The sequence below is a fragment of the Macrobrachium rosenbergii genome, chromosome 23, assembly GCF_040412425.1.
Source record: "Macrobrachium rosenbergii isolate ZJJX-2024 chromosome 23, ASM4041242v1, whole genome shotgun sequence".
Taxonomy (NCBI): domain Eukaryota; kingdom Metazoa; phylum Arthropoda; class Malacostraca; order Decapoda; family Palaemonidae; genus Macrobrachium; species Macrobrachium rosenbergii.
In genome coordinates, this window is record NC_089763.1 from 50,175,087 (window position 1) to 50,197,586 (window position 22,500).

Sequence of the window (22,500 nt, forward strand, 5' to 3'; positions counted from 1 at the left end):
ATACAGGCTGAAACTCGGACCCCATAGATGACGTCAAAAGATCCCTGTCTATATCTTCATTCTTTAGATCGTAATTTTTGTAAAAAATTATACCCTTCATGTTTTATTTTAAAGTCTGGCTGAAGGTAACTGTAAAGAGTACTTGTAAGGATAAAGTGCATGATGAACCTCTGTGAATTATATCCGCCTCGCTGTAAAAGCGGAAGCGACGAGACGTAATATGTGCTTCATCACGACAGCAGTTTGATGGCGCGATGCTGGAAGCAGTGCTTGCTTGTTAAAGGTGCTCTGCTGCTTTCACGTGTGCATTGTGGGTGGCGGTCTCGCGGCCAATGCGAACTGGGTCAGAGATGATCACTTGCTCCTCCTGTCAGGTCGATTCCCTACATTTAGGGACGGCCTGTTTCTGAAAGGCACCTCAGGGTTACGTGGTCTTGCGAGTTATGTGTGTGTGTGTGTGTGTGTGTGTGTGTGTGTGTGTGTGTGTGTATGTGGTATGTATGATATATACAGTATATATATATATATATATATATATATATATATATATATATATATATATATATATATATATATATATATATATATATATATATGTATATGGATGTATATATCTATCTCTATAAATATGTATATATATATGTATATATATTTATATATATTTACACACACACACACATATATATATATATATATATATATATATATATATATATATATATATATATATATATATATATATATATATATATATATATAGAGAGAGAGAGAGAGAGAGAGAGAGAGAGAGAGAGAGAGAGAGAGAGAGAGAATCACAAGCACGTCATGAGGCAGGTTGTTTTTATAATTATTTTTATCGGATGCTCTTGAATTCATCTCTTTTTTTATTGATGATAAAATAACCTCCATAAAAGAATGCTGTTGAATCCTGGATTTTAGCCTCAGTAGTTTTTATTTTATTTAGGGTTAAAGTTTGCCGTGATCGTGCGTATGGCACCGCTATAGGTGCCAACAACACAGACCACCACCGGGCCGTGACTGAAAGTTTCATGGACCGCGGATGAGAGTTTCATGGGCCGTGGCTGAGAGTTTCATACAGCGTTATAGGCTGTACAGAAAATTCGATTGCGCCGAAGACACTTCGGCTCATTTTTTAGTTGTTTCTTTCTGTTGCTGATGTGTGGTTTTGTCGTCAGAATTGCTTGATGAAATACCAGTATTCAAAAGCATTCCGTTTCTTTTCATGTCATGTACTCTCCTCTTTTAGTTTTCGCTTCCTGTGCCAGATTGTATAGGCATACTGAGACCTTAGGAAAGCCTTAGGTATATCCAACTGTCTAGAATATAAAGTTACTAGTAAATAATAAACTAGGCATAAGCGTATTGTTACATGTTAATTTAGGTGTCTGGAAATAGAATTTATGAAGCCTTTTATGTGTGATCTGCCCGTGTTTGGAGTTATCAGGGGCTTCGAAAACCATAAAGCATGATAACCACAGGTTCTTATCAGTCGAATCGCTTTTAGATTACCCGTGTTGGAATTATATTCTGCCATTTAATGGGTATCCCCTCGAAAGGTGATATGACATTCTAGGAACAAGAAATTTTTTTAGAAAGACGGACGAACAAAAGAAACTTTATTTTTTAGTGGGGCCTTTTGGTAGAATTTATAATGATTCTTATTATTTTTACGTTTCGGTAATACACAATAATGGCAAACAGACGGGTATTATGAATTTCATATTTAAGATAATTTTTTCTAACTGAGAAAAGTATGTAGTTATCCATGATGATTCGAGGATTTTGAAATAGTGAAAGGGAACTCATTATACTCTTGAAAGCATTTGGCGTCAGAAAGCAGAACTAGGTATGACATTTATTCTTACCATGATTACAACAGAGAATGTAATGGACCATGTACAGTTAATTCTTGAAATATGTGACGTTGCATCAAATGCTACAAGAATGACTAAGTGTTCTGCATTTCACTTTGTAATTTTAATTGGTTCTCTTACAAAGAGAAGCTCTGTCGCTTTTCGGCCATTTGGCTAAGATCAAAGTGTAGTATCTTAGAACCTAAGTACAGCATAAAGATTTAAAGACTTTTTGTAATTCCTACACTAAGGAATGAATTTTTTTAGTTCAACTTTTCATCACGTACTGAAGTATTTAAAGAATTTGGTTCTTTGTCTATGTCTTTTTTTTTATTTTCCATTTTTTTAAAGCACTCTGCTGCAATTAGTCTGAATACCATTACGTTGCTGGCTGCTCCTTTTTCTCGTGAAGGATTGCCAAAAAATGCCAGTTATTTGAGAATCACGAAAAGGTCTCATTCTCCAATGGTTAATGAGATTCTGTTGGACCATGTCTTGGTAGCACAATTGGTTTCCAAAGGGAAGTTGTTATCTGAATTTTGTGTTAATACATTTGGAAACTTCTGACGACAATTAGAAACAGATAAGGTGTGTTTAGTTGTCAAATGGTTCTTTGGCACAAACGTTTGGCTCCTGTGACATTTATGCGGCGAGTTTTATTCCGATTTGAAAAGGGGACATTATTTGTGACACCGAGTTCTGTACTGATGAGTTACCCATTTTTTACGAAAATGCAAATGACGCAATCTAATGTTTTTTCATTTATGAAGAGATGCAATCTTTGGTATAGCGCTCTTCCTTCAAGATATCAACAGTACTTAAAGGAGAGGATGCGGAAGGGTCAGATTATTATTATTATTATTATTATTATTATTATTATTATTATTATTATTATTATTATTATTATTATTTATTATTATTCAGGTGAACCCTGTTCATATGGAACAAGCCCATAGGGGCCACTGACTTTAAATTCAAGCTTCCAAAGAATATGTTGTTCATTAGGAAGAAGTAAGATGAGGTAAGGGAAAATACAGAAAGAAGAGATCTCGCTTATTAAAAAAAAAAGAAAAAAAAAAAAAATTATTAAATAGATAAAAATGTATTAAAGTACATGGATAAAAGTATTAGGGTGGTAATGCATTGCATCTTCGCTTGAACTTCTGAATTATATTGTTTGATCCGTAGATAAGGAGTTAAAGAACATGATGTTTTATGAAAAAAAAAACTGCGTTTAATCTTATTTGTCACCTGTAACCGCTTTTATCGGATAACGGTAAGCGAATCATCAGTGATACTATGGCATTATAGACTTGTCTCAAGTCAAACGGGCTTAATTCGTCTTTTTAGTTAATATATCAGTTCGCTCTGTCTCATAACCATACATACATACATACATACATTGCAGAATTATTCTAATAGTTTGCTAATATTGATGTGTATGTGTAATATAATTTTTTTTCTATCTTTTATTAGAAAAATATTACATTTCTTTTCAGCTGTTTTGGTGGCGTCGAAAATGCAATCTAGAATAAGTAACAGAATTCAACTCGAAGTACGCGAGTTTAGTCACGTATTCTCCGGAAGACATTCAAGGCTCATTCTTGAGAAAAGGAAAAATGATTTTGAAAAGGTTCCAAATTTTTCACTCTAGGAAAGACATTGCGTGAAACTTAGGCAATTATTCATCTCTCACTGCGATTAATATATATATATATATATATATATATATATATATATATATATATATATATATATATATATATATATATATATATATATATATATATTTATATATTATATATATATATATGTGATCACTACTTTTAAGAGACGTTGCTATTGTTAATAAGGATTTTTTGTAGACATAAGTTACCTTGTGTTTATTTATAGTTTTGATATTGTATTTACATATGGGAAGTAGCTACTCTTACATGCTGTTATATAAATTATATATATATATATATATATATATATATATATATATATATATGTATATATATATAGAGGAGGCCTATATATAATGTAGTGTATGTATATGTACAGATATACATGTATATATACATATATATATATATATATATATAGAGGTGCGTGTGTGCCTATGTGTATATATATATATGTATGTATGTATGTATATTGAGCTAAGTTTGCAATTCTGTTTGTATGTTCACGCACCATATCTTTGTTATTGCAAGACAAAATAGCTTCTGCTTATTTACTACGACATACCACTAAAATCAAATTTATAGATAGCACTTACTTTGTGAGCTCCAATAACATAATGTAATTCATTACTTATCTAGAGATCTTGTAGTTATTTGTAATGAAGAGTGCTTTGAGAAATGTCTCAAGCAAGTTATTATATGCATTATTTGTGTACACGTAGGTGAAAATGGATATTTTCGGTAATGTGTCATTAGCGGATTGAATAGCTGCTGAGATATTCTTTGTGGTTTGAATGGAAACAGCTTTGCTTTATTTTTACGACGGAACATAGGAAGTGCAGCGACGCCGTCGTGTCTTATCCGCGTGGGCGTCCTTATGAAAGCATCGGTGTGGCACCGTAGAGTTTCACAACAACCCAGCACACTTTCCCGCCCCCTATCGATCTTCCCTTTCCTCCTGCTCTCTTCGTCGTCCGACGCCAACTTTTTCATTTCGCGTTGTTGTCGTTTTTCGACCCCTTTTGTGTTTGATATTGTTATAACTAGCTTAAAATGTCTAAATTTGAAATGTACAAATTGATTAAATTGACAATAAAGTGTTGTCAAGTATCTAAAATTGCCATAATGCATAGATTTTGCTTAGATCGATTCTACTCATGTCCGTGCAAATCCAGCGCCGACTCAGTCCAGACTCAGCTGTTCCATAACACTCTCGAGATGGATGCCACTTTACAAGAACAACTCACTCAATTTGGAGGAAAAGGTGTCATCTTAAGCATTAATGTCCATTAGTTCCATTACAGCCTGCGGTAGTTGGCATCATATATTATCAGTGCAGTGCACTGATGAAAGGTGTAACGTCAGCCACGCCCAAAAAGAGGGGACAATTATTAAGTGCCAGAAATCCTCAACCGGCAACCCTCCTTCCTAGGTTGCTCCCCTCGACTCGAGGGAGAAAGATGGCCGCGTGAAGTAGTCGGAGTCAGACCTCTCCACCTCCCTGCCGTGATCTCTTCCTCTTTAGATCCTTTTGACTATGGAAGAACTGGAGGAAGAGATGGACGGGGAGGGTAAGTAATACCTTCCGTAGGTGGCTCGAGCACATCCAAGGCGAACATTCGTGCGTGAAAAGGGAAGAAAATTCCCCACGTGTCGTGTTTATATTTTTCGGTGGGAGTGGTACCTCCTCCTACTTGTCTTTCGAGTGGTGTGGCTGACTTGACAAAAAAGAGGGATCTTTTGTGATTTTCCTGGATATTCAATAAAAAAAAGGAAAGTGAACAACACTGACGATCAACAAGACATTTTGGATTTAACTAAAGTGTATATACCCTGCTGCCTACTGTAGAGGATTTAGGCTATGAACATCACTTCAGTAAAGAATAAAGTAAGATATGCTGCTAGTGTTTCTGAGTGTAATGTCAATGAATTTATGTTGTAACCATCGTGAAATAACATTACTATGTGTTCTGGAAAATTATGGATAGGTATATTTGCAAAGTAAAATAAGCACAGAAATGCACGAAGAGGTCCAAAGTGTCAAAAAGTGCATTTTTTTTTCTTTTTAAGTTGGAAGGTGTTTTGACCTTGATGGCGCTCGCTGATACCTGGACGCTGTGCTGTGCAGACGACGCCAAATTTGGTTCTTGGTCATAAATTTGAGATGTCGTTCTTTCTGCATTCAGTTTACCTGCCTATATTTGCTTGTTTTAACTTTATTATGTCTGAACACCTGATGTCAGATTTAGCTTTGTTATGAATTCAGATTCATTTTGTTCGGTACATTATGTATATATATATATATATATATATATATATATATATATATATATATATATATATATATATATATATATATATATATATATATATATATATATATATATATATATTGTATATGCATGTAGACTGACTGACTGCAGACACTCACGCGTATAGGTGGTAAAATTTAGTTTTGTTATAGCTTTACTCTCATTTTTGATGTTTACTTAGAATGATTTCTCCACATTCCCTTGACCGTTTAGATGCCTCGAGACTATTATTGGGAATCACAATGTTCTATGCAGAAAGTTGAGATATTGCTCAATTTATTTCTAATTTTACATTTTATTGTTTCTTACTGACTTTAATTCTATTTGTTCGCTGCTGAAAGTAAAGTAATTATGCAGTGTGTACGTTAATGGCTTCGAAAGCTACGGCATATTTTAATAACGACAGTAATGGTAACTTTACTTACCTGAGTTTTATGTAGAAGCTATTATAGAGTGTGTGTATGTGTGTGTGTGTGTAAATTTTCAATTTTTATATTTTTCCAAATATGTATAAAAGCCATCAGCATCGTATTTTGTAAACGAGGTAAATGGTTTAAACATTATATAATTATATATCATATATATGTGTATATACTGTATATATTTATATATATACACAGACATTCGTACATACAAAGTATGCGTGTGTGTATTTCGCAACAGAAGTACTTGCACGTACCCATGTACGTATATATATAGAAATTTCCACAAATCTGCCTGTGTTGACAATTGAAGGGGCCGGGCCGTATAGGTTCATTGATTTTTCATTCACCGCTGCAAAATCGCGCGCGGTATGCGATTGTAGTATTCATAGTATATATGTAGTGCGAAAAACATGAATGAGATGGCAAGGAGACCCTTAAGGATCAGTGAATGATGGCACATCGCGTCGTCATGAACGGTTGTCTGAAAGGGGTCGGCGGGGGAAATGACCTGACTAATTGGGAATTTTGTTCTCTCTCTCTCTCTCTCTCTCTCTCTCTCTCTCTCTCTCTCTCTCTCTCTCTCTCTCTCTCTCTCTCTCTCTCTCTCTCTTACTGGTTACGGAAGGTTGTATGCCTGAGAGTATGTATATATAAGAATATATATATATATATATATATATATATATATATATATATATATATATATATATATATATATATATATATATATATATATATGTGTGTGTGTGTGTGTGTGTGTGTGTGTGTGTGCGTGTCTAGCTGGTTCGGAAGATTTCCTAATGCATAGGCACAAATGGACAGGTTTCTATTCCAGTCAGCTGATTGCAAGTGATTCTTACGCTAATGTTCATTCCAAAGGCAGTAGGTTGCGCACAGAGAGAGAGAGAGAGAGAGAGAGAGAGAGAGAGAGAGAGAGAGAGAGAGAGAGAGAGTTGGGAAGGATAAGTTACGGAAGCTTTTCCGTTGATAGGTAGACAAAGACATATTTTTATCGCAAGACGTTACGTCAGTACTAGCCAAGAATTGATTCTACCCACTGAGTTTTTGATATGTGTGTGTGTGAGAGAGAGAGAGAGAGAGAGAGAGAGAGAGAGAGAGAGGTGGAGTTGGGGAGGATAAGTTACGGAAGCTTTTCCGTTGATAGGTAGACAAAGACATATTTTCATCGCAAGATGTTGCGTCAGTATTAGCCAAGAATTGATTCTACCCACTGGGTTTTTTATGGGTGTGAGAGAGAGAGAGAGAGAGAGAGAGAGAGAGAGAGAGAGAGAGAGAGAGAGAGAGAGAGATACTGATGTAAGTATTTCAATCCTTCCTCCGCCTTACCCCGAAAAAATCCATAGCCATAAATTATATTCCTCAGGAATTTATGGGAAGCAAACACGTGAAAACCCATGGTGTTTCCAGACCTGTGGTGGTATGGACTGTGAGTTTGTTTGTGGGAAATTTCTTTCTGTGAGTTTTTCATACTGCAAAGGTCGATGACGACGTGCAGTTTAATGCTGTATTTATCACAGATTTGAAAAACCCTTTAGAAATTAGCGTAAAAGGAAAAAGGAAAAACCGGAGGAAGGGTTAGACCTGCTAAAAGGAATTAAAATTGTTTGAGAATATGTGCGCAGTAAGATATACATATATATATGTATATATATATATATATACTGTGTATATATGTATATAGATATAAATATGTACGTATGTATATATATATATATATATATATATATATATATATATATATAAATATGTGTGTGTGTGTGTGTGTGTGTGTGTGTGTGTTTTCCATAAAATGCTTTAGAATCGTACCATTGAAGAAAATGGAATTTTAAGATTGGATACATTACTGGACTTTCATTTCGCTTTGGGTATGTTTGTACAATATCCCACTTTTCCTATTCTTTATTGAATCATGAAGAATATAGTGATTTATGGATACTGATGATTGTTCTAAGATAATGTGAATTACTCTGTGGCAACACCCCACCATTATCATAGCAATTATGTAGATCTATTCTGTAATGTCCGTAACTAAAGTTTTCCTGTAATTGATTGCGAGTGTAGATACCAGCTTATCACTTATTTCCTGCACCTTACCAATTGATGGTGTCATCAACACTATCATATGCAACACCAATGTCAACGAACTTTCATCCATATCTCCAGCGAATCTTTCTTAGGGATTACTTAAGGTTCTTTGCAGCGTCCCTTCGGCCCCTAGCTGCAATCTCTTTCATTCCTTTTACTGTACCTCCATTCATATCTTTCTTCCATCTTACTTTCCACCCTCTCCTAACAATTGTTTCATAGTGCAGCTAAAAGGCTTTGCTCCTATTACACCTTTCAAACCTCCTTTACTCTTGATTTCCCTTACAGTGCTGAATGACCTCATAGGTCTCCGCACATGGCCTTTGGCCTAAATTTTATATTCCAGTTCCAATTCCAATTCATCTTCAGCCATGGGTGGGGGTAGTGTTCCAACTTGTGAGAGCACCGAACTTGACATTGATTGTCGCAGGAAGACTCCGTTGTGCTCAGCATCTTTAGACGTGTTGGGCTGTTGACAGTCTTTTGAAAGTTTGCACACAAGAAGGACACACGGGGACTTTCGTCTCATTGCACGAGTCATAGCAGAAGTTGCGTGGAAGGGTCAACGTGCTTCTGATGAGGCGTCTGTGGAGTTTATGAAGTTTCATAGTAAACGTGGGAGCTTTTTCCTCAGGGGATGAATCCTAAATTATCCTTGTAGCAGCGATTGGTCTCTCGTTTGTCACTACAGGATATTCCACCCTTTTTAGAGATAGTTCGTTTGTGGAAAAAATCTATCTATCTATCTATCTATCTATCTATCTATCTATCTATCTATCTATCTATCTATCTGTCTATCTATCTATCTATCAGTCCATCTGTCTATCTGTCTATGTATCTATCTATCTAGCTGTCTGTCTTAATAAGTAGAATGGTCAACAGAGGTATTCATTCGGTAGTTTTTCTTCCAATGTTTTTTAATCCTAGGAAACGGAATTAGCGTCAGTACGTAAACGAAACCATACAAAGAACTGCGGAAGACGGGGTCATCGTGCCCTCTCTAGTGGCGCAAATCATTGGAATGGCTTCGTTTTCATTCACCAACTTCAGTTTCGTCGAGTATTTCAGTGAGATTGTGATGTGAATTCCTTGTAGTATGCGGTATATAATTTCTGGGGATGATAGATAGATACCTTAAATAACTTACATATATCGAGGTAATAGTTCGTTTTATATGTAGGCAACATTGCATGGATAAATTTCAAAATTTGGTGCATGAAATTAGCAGAGAGAGAGAGAGAGAGAGAGAGAGAGAGAGAGAGAGAGAGAGAGAGAGAGAGAGAGAGAGTTAATCGGGTAACCTTCCAGGAATCAACATTAGTGTCGTAGTAGTATGGGTCTTTTTTTTGAAAGGTCATTGTCCTGGGAAGACCTAAAAGTGTTGGTTTCGCAGCATTGATCCGAAAACAGTGACACTGTGCAAAGATTAGAATGAGAAAATTTATTATTATTATTATTATTATTATTATTATTATTATTATTATTATTATTATTATTATTATTGCCCAAGTGGAATTCGTTCTTTTTATGGAGATTATCCTATGCTAATGAGAAATATGAACACTATTTTTGAAATAATGTGAAACATTTTTGTTCCTACATTCTTTGCAATCATTATCAGATAAGTCTTTGAGAAATCACTTAGAAGCTGATGTTGCATCTTTTGGCACGGAGGTTCGTGACGTCAAAAGTGTATTTTTGTAAAATGCAACTAAAATAGACATCCGAAAATGACTACTTATGAGTGTTGGGTTGTGTTGGAAGACTTGTCTGATGGCGTTTGTCTTCTGCCTTCTCAGATGTGAGGTTTCTCACGTACGCGCGCGCTGGTCAGCCCCAAAAGAGTAATGTCTTAAGAAAAAGCAAGTTTCTTCATATCATTTGAATCGTTGGTTCGAATGCACCTCACAGCTTTTGACAACTTAAATAAAGAACACCGGTGAACATCGTATGTAGACAAAATAAAAATAGGTGCAGATAATAATTACCAAGTTGGATATGACAAGAAAAAAAAATATATTAAAACTCAGATGTCTTGGCTTTGGAAGCGGAATTGTAGCACAGATCAAAGCAGAGGTTTGCAAAAAATGAGGAAGAGTGATAACATTGAACGAACTGATTAGGAAATAAAACCTAGCACAACAACTATTAGGAGTGAGATGTTAGGCATTTAAAACAAAGAAAAACTTCCACGGCCTCTTAACTTCGTTGCTTTTACCTCTCTCTCTCTCTCTCTCTCTCTCTCTCTCTCTCTCTCTCTCTCTCTCTCTCTCTCTCTCTCTCTCTCTCTCTCTCATTTGCATGTTTAATAGTTAATCAGTCAAAATTTTTCTTGTGCAAAATATGGCATCGACTTGAGTGATTTCGCTGGAAATATAAGCTTGAAAATACCAGCTAGGATGATCATGTGGAAATTATCGTTCTCATCTTTCGCATATGGCCAAAATTCATTCATGAATTCAACGTGGGCTAAGTTTTCGGAAGGTCACTGTTTCATGATGAGAGACTGGTTGTATATATCTAACCAGGAGAGGTAGAATTGTTGAAAGTTTTTGTTTTCGAGGTCGTAAATAATAAAACATTCTTCCAGTAGGCCACAGTTTTATTAACGTCATTTCTACTTCATTTTTCTGGTATATAGGATTCACACACACACACACACACACATATATATATATATATATATATATATATATATATATATATGTATGTATGTATTTATACATACATACATAAGCATATAATAATTCCTCACGTGAAAATAAAAGAAAATGGTACCAACTTTTATTCCAAAGTCATCTATTGAGGACATATATACTTCATCCTCAGCACCATTGTGGAAATTACAAGACATAAGCATATATATATATATATATATATATATATATATATATATATATATATATATATATATATATTATATATATATATATATATATATATATATATATTGTTCGTTTATGTATTTTTACTAGTCGGATAATAACTGATTTCCTCATATATTTACGGACTTGTTATGTGTATCAAAGTTCCTATAACTGAGATCTCATTTCTGTATATCGCAACTTGTTGTCACTCGAGTGATTTGGATGATGCAAGACAAAAGCCCTTTAATGCAATGCATTGTTTGGAATGACGTCAGTTTGAGTCGACTATTTTCCGGAACAATGATCGTTATTGAAAGGTCACTTATATTGTTGCCTGCATTGCGTTACCTGTATTGTTTACATTGGAAATCTGTTAATTATACGTTCATTAGTCATTTTTTAAAGATAACTGATGACTTATGTAAGCTATTAGTCGCTCTTTCTCTTCAAAACAAATTAACCAAGGGTTCATCCTTGATTAAGTGGTTTCAGGATGAATGTTACAGTGAATGAGATTTGGTTTTTCTCTGGAGCCATCCCCTGTAAAAGGGTTATATATATATATATATATATATATATATATATATATATATATATATATATATATATATATATATATATATATATATATATATTATATATATATATATATTTTCTTACAGCACAATACAGTTTTCATGAATTATTATAGAGATATTTTGAGGTCACGGACCATAATTAGGCGTCGCAAGCGTCTTTTCTCTCTCTCTCTCTCTCTCTCTCTCTCTCTCTCTCTCTCTCTCTCTCTCTTGTCGACTTGTAGGGTCATTGTTCTCCGGATTTTGTGTTGCAGATACGCACGATGTGAGTCATTGCTTTAGGTAACCGTAGTGCTTTTGCTTAATGGATAACAGTAATGCATTTGTATCATTTAGAGGCAAATTTGCTGGGAAATGTCGTGTGAATATTGCTTCTTATTTTTTTTTTATAGGATTTTTCTTGGTGAGGACGCTGTTGTTCGTTGTTGTTGTATTTCCCATTTGACGGCAGTTGGTCACTACAGTGACTTGCGCAGTTTTGATAACGCATGCAAGTGTGTGGGTGTTTTTGTCGGTGTGTGTGTGTGTGTGCTTGCGTGGTGTAAGTAATTGATTGATTGATTTTCGTCTATTAAGACTGGCGTCACAACATCTAGGTTATTGACGCCGCAATAAAATTCAATAGGAAATTAAAAAGATGAATAAATAAATAAGTTTAAAAGAAGTCTCATAAGAAATATATATATATATATATATATATATATATATATATATATATATATATATATATATATATATATATAAATCATATCTGTGAAACATATAATATATATACATACATACACACGTACACTACATGTATATGTATATGTATGTGTATATGATCTAAATTTTGTTGAGGAGGCCCGCCTCTTTAACAGATATATAGCTACTCTAAAAGTGTGTCTGTGCGCGCGAACGCGTCTCCAGTTCAAAAGGAAACATAAACACTAGCTAGATTATGCTTCATTATCGAATACTACACAGAGAAAAAACGTAAATTTCATTTTAGCTAAATACATTTTTTATAATGTTTTATGCTTGCACACGTTACCCTGGAAAGGAAAATAAATTGATTTTAAGAAAAATGAAAAGGGAGAAATTTATTGGACTCCGCATTATGTAAATGAAATATTGATTGCACGTATGTTGTGTACGATTCCTTGACACGTTCTGAAGGATAGGTTCGTACACACTGAAGATTGGTGAGACATGAAAAGTTTGAGATTTTACGTCGAAAAAATTAGGTTATGGATGAGTGGAGCGACATAGTTCTATGCCTGAGTCACGGCTTGACCCCCGTAGCGTGACCCGAGGTCATCCGTGGCACCATTACTCTGATCGCTGTGCAGTAGCACGAATTTACTGGATACGGTTGGAGTGAGTGTAGGCGGGATGGGTATTGTGGAATGGGGGAATCGATCTGGCGGGGTTGATTATAGGGAGGTGGTGTATTGGGGGTGACAGCAGGAGGATACATTTAGTGGAATGGGGAGAAGGATATTTCGGAATGGTTGGGTCTTAATTGTATAGCGAAGCTCCTTTGGGAATAAGCTAATGCGGACCAGGAGCTTTGCTTAATGATGGGGAGATGTATGATATATGTGTGTAGAAGGATACCGAGAGAGAGAGAGAGAGAGAGAGAGAGAGAGAGAGAGAGAGAGAGAGAGAGAGAGAGAGAGAGAGAGTAAATATTGATGCCCTGTGAACGTTGAGAAGTACTGTAAAGAGAGTAGCTGAATCGATGCTGACATTTTACTCTCCCGGAGCACAGGCAGAAGAGAGAGAGAGAGAGAGAGAGAGAGAGAGAGAGAGAGAGAGAGAGAGAGAGAGAGAGAGAGAGGTTTCACAAACTCTGACATTTATCACAAGCAAAGTAGGGTGTTTTAGAAGGCTAAATCGATGTCTTGTTACTGTTTATTTCTGGAGTCCATTTTTCACTCGGTTATCGATTTTAGGTTTAGAGTTAGGATTAATTCAAGCGTTACCCTACCCCTTGGTATAAGGTTGGTGGCATTTTGCTTGGCATTCGTCTGTTAAACTGGGTGAGTGTCACAGTTTTAAAGTGGCTAGACCGTGGTGGCATGATGCCGTTTGGGTCCGCGTAGGTGAGAGTGGAAAGTAATGCTGTTTGTTTTTCTGCGGTGCGTGGCTTTGTCTTCATTCATTTTGCACTTTACACAAGCTTTTTCTTTGTTTTTGGTGCTTTAGTGTCTTTGTAATTTGTGTTTGTAAATTCATCCAATCAGATTCTTAATCTATATATGTATATTTTTTCATTCTTTTAGTTTAGTTATATTTGTTCAAATATTTAATTTTTTTGCAGTACACTACACTCACAATTACACACACACACACACACACACACACACACACACGCAAACTTATATATTATATATATATATATATATATATATATATATATATATATATATATATCTATCTATCTATCTATGTAATCAGTATGTATATATATTTTATCGGTAGAGCACGTTTTGCTTGACCGCTTATCATGAAATCCAGGTGTTTTTATGGCTTCCTAAATAAAAAGAGAACATAAATGTTCCAGCCTACTTCTAACTGTGCTGCAAGTCAACAATTGTACAATGTTTATTATATTGTTGATTAAATTTATTTGTCATTATAGTTCATATTTCTGAGAAATGGCCATCTATAAAATATCGTCATTTGGCATTTAAAAACATATGTAACAAAAGCTATATTTATCTTTGTTTTATCAGAAGTTACCTTTACGCACGAGAAAAGACCTAATGATTTGACTATCTGGAACACAGCACACACACATAGTCACTCAAAACCACTTTCACCATCATTTATGCATCCACACAGACACTATACATTCATACAGAGTACAAAGCCATAGGGGGAAACAAACGTTCAATGTGTAAGTGTGAAGACTAAATTAAAGATATGTTTCAAGAAAAATAAGACGACAAAGAAACAGCCCGCTATCAGGAAAAATATATTTCCATGTCATTTCAGGAAAGGGGCATAACAATGAAAGGAGAAACAATAAAATTCGTTTTTCTTGTTAACTAAAGTACTCGAATGAAAGGAAAAAATAGATGGTTTAATATAATGTAAGGGTAAACTGCTGATATCCTGTGGATAATTGAATATAAGAATGTATAAATTAGATTACGGTTTAGTAAGAATCTTGTAATAGAACTGAATCATGCGACGAGGAAATTGCTCAGAAGAATGTCTTTGAAAAATGATTGCAGTGTTATCAGTATCAGACTCGCTCGTTTAGATAAATGCATCTCTTAGATTATTATTATTATTATTATTATTATTATTATTATTATTATTATTATTATTATTATTAAAGATGTGCAAAGGACACTAACTTGTAAAAAACAAAGGAAAAACCATTGTACTTATATAACATGTAACTAAATATAAATTAACAGCCTAATGCATACATGTATTGGGCTGTGAATTTATATTTAGTTGCATCTTGTGTTTTTGCTTACAATAATTATGTTCTCGTTTATTGCGGAAGCCAGAAAACCACTTGGTTGGTTCTCATTGTGAGCGGTTGAGCAAATAGTATTCTACCCGGAAGACATACACAAACATACATACATACATACATACATACATACATACATACGTACGTACGTAGTTGTTAATAAATGAAAACGAAAGTAGAGCATCCCACTCAAATAATAACATTGATTTGCACCACGGCTTCCCAAGAAAATTGAAAGTCCTGGAAGGATCCTGGGGGAAAAAGGATACATTGAAGGATGTTCCGATGAAAGCCTTAGAGGATGAAAATGTCATCCAATTCAACTGGAGCCGATTCCATTAGTGGTGAGAGAGAGAGAGAGAGAGAGAGAGAGAGAGAGAGAGAGGTTTCGAGATTCGTTTGTCTTATAATTTAAAGCCTTTGCAGTGGCATTAATGTATTTAATTGATAGGTTCGTAATTTATATTTATTAATTTTGTCTCAGACGAAGAGTATTACTTGTTAAGAAAATCAGGCTTGCAAATAGAAATACATAAAACAGTTAATAACTAAAAGTATTTGCTGCATTATTTTTCTACATCGATATTATTTTGTAATATTGTTGATGCATTTATCTAAAAGATGGTTTAAGAGTTGTATTGTTTTATTCCAATGGCAAAAAGAAAGTAACATATTTCCAAATTAAACAGTTATGCATATATACTGCTTTATGAGTATTCTTACCGATATTTTGATTGGTTAACACTCCCTCTCACTCGGGTTCTGATTGGTCAAGAGGAAGCCTGGCATATATTCACTGGCCATATGATATTGATCACGTGGAGTTATCACGGGCTAAAACTGTAGTTTAATCGATGATCTTTTAGTTGAACCAAACTGCAGATTAAGCTGCATAACTGCATAAGTGTGTTTCATGTTTTCTATATTTCTATATAGAAAGACGCCAATTATTCGTTATAGTCATTCCCTTTATCATGCTTGTGAACATTTTGTTCTTTATAATTTTGTTGTATTTGAAAAGTTATCGTTTTTTTTTATTAATATTTGATTTTTCCATGCGTAGAATGATAACTATTTTCTATTGCTGTCATATGTTTACGAATTTTATGTTTCGATTATTGTATTTATAATTTATTATTGCAATAGTTACAGTTTTTATTGTATATATTCAATTACTTATATTAGCTTTAACTGTAACTAACGCCTACAAGTTTTGTGCTGTATTAGTTCAGACTAAACTGTGACTAATAGTACTTAGTTATGTATCTGTTTAAAGTAGAGACTGATTTTATTTTTCTGACGAATCTCTCGTATCTTTTTGGCTTTCTGTATTTCCTTTAAGGCGTGAGTTTCAGTTCTTCGTTAGATTCTATATCATTAATGTAAATAACAAATCGCTTTCCTTTTTTTATTGCCTGCGACTCCTTCATTCATCCAATTCATTACTGACCTGTCTAACTGTTGTAGTTTTTACTAATGAATCTGTTACTAACATATTGCCTATCTCTTTCTCTCTGTGCTGTCTCTGCCTAACGCTGGGCCAGAAGGGGCAAGCAAGCTAGGTCATCTGTGGCAATCATCTGCACCGACCAAGACGGCGACAGCCAAGCTACCTAACGTTCTCAGCGCAGAAGATTGCGACTGCATTACCAGCAAACTCAAACTCCTGCACTAAGGTCCTTGGGTACATATGAACTGAAGAAGAAATTCTTATGCTGTAAGATCGCCTGTCTGGAAAACCTTGATTAAAAACAATTAAAATCGTCGCAAGGATTAGTGCCAAGAGGAACAATTGCCTTCATGATTTAAAGATCTGAGTTTCTATCGTAGTGAAAAAGTATTTTGATGCTGAGAGTCCGTAACGCAAACGGTTGCATATTCGTGTACACAGCCGCCTAGCTATTGGCTTAAAACAAGTGAATCAACTAAAAATAGAGTATTATTATTTCTACTTTCGTTTTCGTCTCAAGATGTTCGATGCACAATGCCGCAGTCATGTTTCCCTCTGTTGACACACGGAGTGATTGGTGCCATTACTTGACTCCCAGGGAAGCTCTGACGTCGAGGCTGGAGAACTAGTTGCTGAAATTCGTCGCTAGATTCGCTTGTTTTGTATGCTGGTGACTTCTTGCACAGGAACGGCAGTCTGCTTTAGCATAATTGCTTTCTCTTTCTGTCACTGCTATCAAGAAGTCAGTTATTTTTGCGATTTTGTGGAGCCTTTATATTTATACCGACATGTTAATTTTGTAGGGGGAGACAGAATTTGAAGGGGGAATTTTAGGAAAATTCCATCTCCGCATTCCTGAAATACCAGAGGAATAAAAAAAAAAAACTGACGGAAGAGGAAGAGACCACGTGTGAAGAAGCAAGAAAAAAAAGTTCGCATACTCTTCCGAGCGTGACCTCATCTGGCAAGGGACCCCTGTCCTTTCCCATAGCACCAATAGCTCGGTCTATGTGCCCATGCGTTCGGCCGTTGGCACTCCTTGCCCGCGTCTTGGTGTTTTGGCACTCTTTCACACCTGTCGCAGTTTCCTGTCTGAGGTCGGCGGGGCCAGGCGACCTTTTTCTTGTCTGTGACCGTTTGGGAACTGTAGCGCATCCCCCTGGCTTCATTAACCGTGAATGAGAACAACTTTAGTATTTTGTGATCGAGGAAAGGTCGTCATCTGAAAATTGTCAAGATTAGTCGACTTTCATGTGTCTGTGTTTGTGTTTGTTTGTGTCTAGTTAGGCGCTTGTTAGACCCTGTTGCCATCTTTACACGGAAGTGTTTGGTCTTGAATGCCAGTATAGCTGACGGTGGCTGTGTTTAGCTTTGTTACGAACAGTTTTGTTTGTTGAAGTTTCTTCTGGAATTTGGATGTTAGCTAAGTCGAGGCTGTGTGTTGAATAGCAACGAATGAACATTATTTGGATTACTGTCTGTCCGAAAAGATCTTCGGATTGCTAGAAGGCCCAGGTGTTCACCACTAGATCCTTTTTTTTTATTTTGGGTCTTTTTGTAATATTTTGGGTCTTTTTGTAATACTGACAAGGAACTTGGTGAGGAGGAGAGCCAGCAGTTTTATGAATGAATGACAGAAAACCACCCAAGGAGTAGTGGTAATTGTAGAAACACCGCGTTTTGTTCCCCCGCTTCTCAAGAAAGGAACATCATAATAGACTGGAGGAAATTCGAACGACCAAGAGACCTGAACCAGAGAAGGAACGAAGACAGGAAGAGGAGTAGGAGGAGGAGGAGGAGGAGAGGGAAGTGTGTCTTCTTTCTCTCTCTCTCCCTCTCTCCCTTCTAGGAGAGAGAGAGAGAACCCGAGAGGCAAGGGGTGAGGAGTGAGGACCACTCTTGACCTCTTCCGCCCATGACCCAACCTGGTGCGACGTCTCTCTATGTTCAGCGTGAGCTTAGGCGTGGGTTCGAAGTCTGCTGGCTGCGGTCGAAGTATCGTCGGCCTTCAAGCGGCGTGTGGGTTAGGGGGCGGAGGTGGGGAGGTCCTCGGCATCGCCTCCCCTGGCATCACCTCCCCAGCCGCAGCAATGCTCTATTACTCCCTCGACCCACAGTTCAGCGCCCTGATCTTCTCCCTCTACGGGCGTCATGAGAGGTTCACCCTTATCCCAGACGCCCTGGCGTGCTACGCCCATGGTGCCCCGCAAACGTCGGATATTCTCGCCTACGCCCACACTTTCGGGCTACAGCTCTACGCCCTGGGGGACCATTACGCCTGTCTGCTCACTCAAGGTAAGGCGGGGAAGCTGTGTGGACGTGATTGGGTGACTATTGATGTGCTTTTTGTGCTTGCATTTTTTGTTCTGTAAATTTGGTCTGTATAACATTTGTTGTGACGCTTTGAAGTATTAGCATTGTCATATCTGAATACACTTATTTTTAACCTCAGTGTCTTTGTAATGTTTCGTTTGCTGTCCTGTTTATTGGCATGATATTCGTACTTGGCTGTGAATTTCATTAGACATGAAATGGGAACAGTTCTTGTTCCGTATATTACAAGGAGAGAGAGAGAGAGAGAGAGAGAGAGAGAGAGAGAGAGAGAGAGAGAGAGAGAGAGAGAGAGAGAGAGAGAGAGGAGAATATATTTGTTAGTGTTTTCTTGTCTTTTAGACAAGGTAGTAAGACAGTCGGCTTGAGAGTAACTTTACAGATGTAGAAACACCAATTCATTTATTTTTATTACTCTGCGTTGAGAAGGGCATGTGACAGAGACCTTGAATAGCTACAGTAAGAGCGGCATTAATCAAGTTTTATTGTTTTTAATAACAGAGAGAGAGAGAGAGAGAGAGAGAGAGAGAGAGAGAGAGAGAGAGAGAGAGAGAGAGAGAGAGAGAGAGAGAGTATATTTATTAGTTTTTTGCCTGTATCTCTGGACAAGGTACTTAGTTAGACAGTCGTCCTGATTGTAACCTTATAGATGCAGAATTAGTTCATTTATTTTGATTACTCTAGAGATGGCAAGAGAATATGACAGAAAAATTCCTTCCTTTCCTTACTTCCTTCCTTCCTTTCTTTCTTTCTCTCTTTCTTTCTTTCGCTGAAAACCCTTACGGACAGAGTCGACAGATTATAGAACCAAGAGGTTTCCAAAGGGAAATCAGCCTGTGGGGAGAGAGAGAGAGAGAGAGAGAGACAAGATACAGGAAAAGGTGATAAATAAATGTGTATGAGAGAAGAGAAAATAAAACCGACATACCTGAAATTCAGGAGACGTCAGCAGAGAGCAGGGATGAATTTGCTCTTTGCTTAAGTATCTGTAGCTCAGAGGATTCCACAACTACATTAGGTAGATTATTCCACATTTTAATTGTAGCCAAGATATACTCCTAGCAAACTGAATAATATTAAACCTGGTGCTAGAAAAATTCACGCCGTTTCCATCCTTGAAAGGCTAAGAGCGGCAATAATCAAGTTTTACTAGAGAGAGAGAGAGAGAGAGAGAGAGAGAGAGAGAGAGAGAGAGAGAGAGAGAGCGAGCACAGTTCAGCTCAGAAGATTAAATAATTCAGTGTTTAATCCAGTCTTCCTCGTTTTGAAGTCAGGTTATAGGAGAAAAAGAATTGTTTATAGCTGAAATAAATGGAGCTACATGAGTCACTGTGTGTCCTATCAGCATCTGTACGGTGTGCGTGGTCTCCGTCTGCAGCTGAGTCTTAGGCCTAAGGGGGAGAAGTTCCTCGTGGGTTCTCCCTTTTATAGGCTCCCCTTTTTCCTAGTCACGTCCTTTCAAATACAGTTACAAGGGCCTTCAACACGTACAAGGCTCGCTTTCTCTAATTTTTATTTTTTTATTTTCCCTTGCCGGTCATTTTTGTTGCCTGTTTTTATTCTCTGGTCTTCATTATTTTCCTATTTGTGAAGAGAGAACGACAATGACCGTGTCTATTGTTTTTTTAAAACATTTCAGTTTGTGAGTTGTGTTTCTGTGGTTTGATCGGCACTTTCATGTTCTTCAGTGTTGCATTCATTTTGATTTATTTTGCTGTGCTGCTGCCCTCTTGCATTTTGTGACGTCAGTGTAATCGATGATCATCTCATTTATTTTTCAACTTTCTTGAAGTGTCTGCTTCTGCATCAGTAGCCCGATTTCATACTTCCCTGTAGCTTTGTACTTTTGTTGATCCGCAACCCTTTCATTATCATCATCAGTATGCGCGATTATTTATCCTTTTTCTAAGAAGAGTCTTAGAGATATTAAAATCTACGTTTGTCGCTGCAAGGAAATAACTGGGTATTATGGACTTCTCTCCTAGTGATGACAAAACTTTCCCCTTAAAAAGAGACAGATTGGATGATTTGAGAGAGAGAAAGAGGCAGATTGTTTCGATGTTTAGGAAAGATTGGTAGGAAGGGCTGAGCAAACCTGCTCACCCTCGAGTTCCCTTACAGCATAGTAGGTAATGTAGAGCCTGAAATGAACAGTGCACAGTGGGAATAATTTGATTCGTATAAAGAGAGAGAATATGCATGTATTATATATTTATATACCGTATATATAATATATATTACCTATTTTGTATAAATCAAAAATATATAAGTATGTATGTATATAGAATTAGTAATATCCAAAGAATAAATAACATTTATAAAATACCTAATCTGTAGGAAAAATATAGAGAAGCATACGATTTTGTAATGGAGTCAAAATGAATCTACGTTGTAAGAGCAATCAGTAATGAGAGGGTCGATGATTGGAGCTGCCTAGGATATGAGAATAATATTAGAATGTTACTTCGTATAAGGACGGCTGAATTAGGTGTAGAGAAGGATTGGATGGATTCTCATACCAGATTATGTCAAAAGCCTGAAAAATGTAAAGGAAATGAGTACTGTTTAAGGAAACCATTCTGTTCATATACAGTAAAGACTTGGAAGTTCCAGTGAACCTCAAGTAGAATTTCCAGTATTTGAAGATTAGAATTAAAAGCAGTTCAGCGATAGCTGGAACGGTTACCGTTCTGAGAAACAGGCTATACGGGAGCGTGCTTCCAAGGTCTGTCCTGTCTATCATTCTATCATCTCGGTTTCCATCCATGTAACCTCGAATAGGGATATCTCAACTGGCATCGTTTAGGAAATTTTTTTTTTGTATTGGAAGTGAAATTGAATAAAGCGTATTTACGCTTGGTTTCAGAATAAATAAAGCAAAGGCTTCCTTTGCACAGGAAAGAGGAATTCCCAGTGGAACGAAGTAAATCTTTAAACAATTCAGTCCGTTGCGCATGCGCATAGTAAAGGCCGTATAGACGTCCACTGTTAAGCATGTATGCTGTCCAGCGTAGTGACTATATTTGTTATCTGTAAAAGAATTTTTGTCATCCGCAGTGTTCTTTGCAGCGTCCCTTGGCTCATAGCTTCAACCCCTTTCATCCCTTTTGCTGTACCTCCGTTCATATTCTCTTCTTCCATCTTACTTTGCACCCTTTGGCCTTTGGCCTAAATTTGTTTCATACGATTATATCTGTTGACACAGAGATGTGTTGATAAATGTCTGTAACAGGTTTAGAGTTGAAATATATTTATGTTTACAAAATATACACTGTACACATGCTGATGCTCACATAACCATGCATACCTATTATACACACACACACACACACACACACACACACACACACACACACACACACATATATATATATATATATATATATATATATATATATATATATATATATATATG

General features: G+C 36.4%; 1 protein-coding gene across 33 annotated transcripts in view; it reads left to right on the forward strand.

Moving 5' to 3' along the window:
- LOC136851609 (uncharacterized) overlaps positions 1-22,500 on the forward strand; it is a 318,348-nt gene that overhangs the window by 154,683 nt on the left and 141,165 nt on the right. For 5 of the 33 annotated variants that reach the window (XM_067125934.1, XM_067125954.1, XM_067125936.1 and 2 more), the window contains exons 1-2: positions 4,989-5,429; positions 16,849-19,049. The exons of 18 other annotated variants lie outside the window; for them this stretch is intronic. In XM_067125934.1, the coding sequence (XP_066982035.1) occupies positions 18,698-19,049 (352 nt within the window). In that variant the 5' untranslated portion in view covers positions 4,989-5,429; positions 16,849-18,697. Of the gene's footprint in view, positions 1-4,986; positions 5,430-16,848; positions 19,050-22,500 lie in introns of those variants that run through there. 10 more of the 33 variants (XM_067125935.1, XM_067125938.1, XM_067125939.1 and 7 more) reach the window with 5 other exon arrangements.